General features: G+C 46.2%; 1 protein-coding gene across 1 annotated transcript; it reads left to right on the plus strand.

The window, feature by feature from the left end:
- Positions 1-800: 800 nt before the first annotated feature.
- Positions 801-2,744, plus strand: LOC306888247 (leucine-rich repeat-containing protein 4-like; the record flags this gene model as incomplete). The annotated part of the gene is made up of 1 exon (XM_079446447.1): positions 801-2,744. Exon 1 carries the CDS (start codon positions 804-806, stop codon positions 2,742-2,744), a length of 1,941 nt encoding a protein of 646 aa, XP_079302573.1. The 5' UTR covers positions 801-803.
- Positions 2,745-3,662: the final 918 nt, after the last annotated feature.

Consider the following 3,662-nt stretch of genomic DNA (forward strand, 5'->3'; position numbering starts at 1 on the left):
ACCGCAGTGTACATCTGTTAGCCTTTTTGGATTCATCAGCACACAGCTAATCAGCTGAACAAGTGTTGTGGTGGGTGGACGATGGCAAACTAAAAAAAATAAAAAAATATGGCTTAGTCTACTGCGAAGGGGAAAGACGAATCTGAGAAGACTTTGGGATATTTTCCCTCTTCTGTTTTCTCCTTTTTCTCTTTTTATATTTTTCTTGGCTTAATGTGCATGTACTTCGGCAATGGATTCTTGTGAAAATTGTTCAGTGGTATTCAGCATCGCCTTCCAAGGACAATCAATGGGGGAGCTGAGAAGAGATCTTTTCCAAGCTGACTGGATCTGTGCACCTGCTTAGCTGACTGGGCCTTACCTCTTGATCCAGTTTCACTGAATGCCACTTCTCTCCGGAATTAATAGGGGCCATTTTGTCAAATCAGTTCACGATCCACTTTACTTTTGTAAGAGAAATAGCTGAAAATGCTGTGTAGTTATCTTAGTGGGGAACTTGCGTGAACAGTGCTGGGGTTTTTCTTCAAAATAAAGGATTATTCTAAGGACAACTCTGAGCTAATGAGGTAGGTACCTTCTATTTTAACATATTTATTCTGTAGGTCAGCTTTTTCCCTTCTTCACTCATATTTTCTCTGCCCCCCCATCTCTCCCTCTCTTTTCCTCTCTGTGTTTAACGCAGCACCATCCTGCACTGTCGATGGCAAACAGATGCAGAGTCTTGCTCAAACCAGGGTAGGGCCACTGTTCTCCGTACCCCAGCCGAATCCCCACGCGATGTTGAATTATGAACGCGCCACATCATGAGTCTCTTGTGGCAGGTAACTGTGCACCGTGCCTGGAACGCAGCCCTGCTCTGTGCAGTCTACCTCATGGTGCGATCGTGGAGTGTGTGCGCCGCCCCCTCCGGACCACTAACCTGCCCTGGTGTTTGCTCCTGTGGTAACCAGTTCGTTAAGGTGGTGTGCACCAGGCGCAGCTTGGTTCGAGTGCCCCCAGGCATTCCTGCCACCACACGGCATTTAAACCTGATGGAGAACAGCATAGAGACAATTGAAGCTGGCACCTTTCAACACCTTCATCACCTGGAGGTGCTACAACTGGGTAGGAACTCTATTCGGCAGATTGAGGTGGGGGCCTTCAGCGGCCTCAACAGCCTCAACACACTGGAGCTGTTCGACAACCGATTGACAGTGATCCCAAGTGGCGCTTTTGAGTACTTGTCTAAACTGCGGGAATTATGGCTCAGGAACAACCCTATCGAAAGCATACCTTCCTACGCATTCAACCGCGTTCCCTCTCTAATGCGTCTGGATCTGGGAGAGTCAAAGAAGCTGGAGTATATTTCTGAGGGAGCTTTTGAGGGATTATACAACTTGAAATACTTAAACCTTGGAATGTGTAACCTGCGGGAGATGCCAGCCCTGACCCCTTTGGTAGGGTTGGAGGAGCTAGAGATGTCTGAGAACTACTTCCCAGAGATAAAACCTGGGTCCTTCAGGGGTTTGAAATCCCTGAAAAAGCTGTGGATTATGAACTCTCGGATCACCACTATAGAGAGAAATGCTTTCGATGATGTCACAGCCTTGGTTGAGCTCAACCTGGCTCATAATAACCTTAGCTCTTTGCCCCATGACCTTTTTGCGCCCTTGAGTTACCTGGTGGAACTTCATTTGCACCACAACCCCTGGCGGTGTGACTGTGATGTCGTGTGGCTGGCCTGGTGGCTGAGGGAGTACATTCCGACTAATTCCACCTGCTGTGGACGCTGCCACACGCCTGCTTACCTGCGCGGACGCTACCTGGTGGAGGTGGACCAGAGCACTTTCCAGTGCTCTGCACCTTTCATCCTGGACGCCCCAAGGGATCTTAACATCTCCGCTGAACGTGTAGCTGAACTAAAATGTCGCACAGCCCCCATGTCATCAGTTAGGTGGCTCCTGCCTAATGGAACAGTTTTGACCCATGGCTCTAATCACCCACGGATATCAGTGCTCAACGACGGGACTCTAAACTTCTCCAATGTGCTGCCAGCAGATACAGGTGTGTACACCTGCATGGTCACCAACATGGCTGGCAACTCCAATGCTTCAGCCTACCTGAATGTGACTGCAGCTGAGCTCAACACTTCTAACCTGAGTTACTTCACCACGGTGACAGTGGAGGAAGTAGAGCCCACTTCACAGGAAGTGATCAAGCCAAAGACGGTAACCGCCTCCCCCTCCGTCTTTCAGCCTGTTTTTATCTCTACGCCGACCGTTTTACTTCAGACGCCTCGACAGGTCTCGGTGCCAACTGTACGTGGAACGACACGACCACCTGCCAGTCTTGACGAGGTCATGAAGACAACCAAGATCATCATTGGCTGCTTTGTGGCAGTCACCCTGCTTGCTGCTGTTATGCTCATAGCTTTCTACAAGCTGCGTAAACGGCACCAGCATAGGAGCACGGTGGGAGCTGCTAGGACTTTAGAGGCCATTTCGGTGGATGAGAATGTTCCTACCACCCGTGCAGGGACAAGTATACCAGGTGAAAGTGGAATGATGTTACCAAGCCTGAGAGATCACAACAGCACCTACAAACCCAGCTGCAGCTTCTACAGACCAGCACACTCTGCTACCTGGGCGAAGAACAACTCCATTAACTCTGTGCACCCTCCCCGCCCCACAACCATCAGCACCATCCCTGAACCCTACCTGATCAAAACTCACACAAAAGAGAAGGTACAGGAAACACAGATATAACATTCCTACTGCCTTCTCCTGCTCTGTCTTTTATTCTGTTCATCATGAAAACATGCAATAGAATGCACAACAGAAAAGACAGCAATTACTTTTGTACCCAGTGCAAAAATGAGACTGGTTTTCTTGTACATGCTTCTACATAAATATATTAATATAAATATATAAATTAATCCACTATGGGATGATACAAGAAACAGATTATATAAAAGTGAAAATGAATTTAAACTATTTTCTAACTTGTCACTCCTATTTAAGATGGGAACATGTGTTGATGCTGATACAACATTGCAAACGAAGACAGATTTGTTTGAAAAGGGGCAACTTGTGATTTTTAGACCATGCTGTATATGATGCAGTAAAGTCCCATTTATACAGAGAACTTTCTAAGTAACTGTTCACTGATTGATCTTTAAAGGCTTATCTTCTAAAAGCACCAAGAATTTGTATTGTGCCAAATGCTATACTTGCAATAAATGAGACTGGATTAAGAGATAGGAGACAAAACATTGCAAAACACAGAATGGACACCAAGAGAGAATGGAGCAGCTGGATTTACAGAGTCTGCTGTTCTGCAGCTCTTAGCCAAATGGTTTTTTGGGCTGCGCCATAGTTTTGCAGCAAGCATTTAACAGTATGTTTCCAGAACAGACATCCTGCTTGCTTTTTGAGTTTAACCTTCTGACTATTACTCTGATGTTCCTCTTGGTTTTTTGACAAATCGGATTTACTATCCTATGGTTTTTCCATCCAGTTTCATGAGTTGAATTTCGATTGCTTTTTTCCTGTTTCTTTCAGATCCTGTACTGCGTTAATTATGATTTGAGTGGCTTTTAGGGCTAATTTAGTACACGCATTACAAAAGTTGCCTGAGATTAGTGGCGCAAGGGCTCAACTGGATGTTAGTTTGCGAGACTTACG

This window comes from Barbus barbus, assembly GCF_936440315.1.
Source record: "Barbus barbus genome assembly, chromosome: 22".
Taxonomy (NCBI): domain Eukaryota; kingdom Metazoa; phylum Chordata; class Actinopteri; order Cypriniformes; family Cyprinidae; genus Barbus; species Barbus barbus.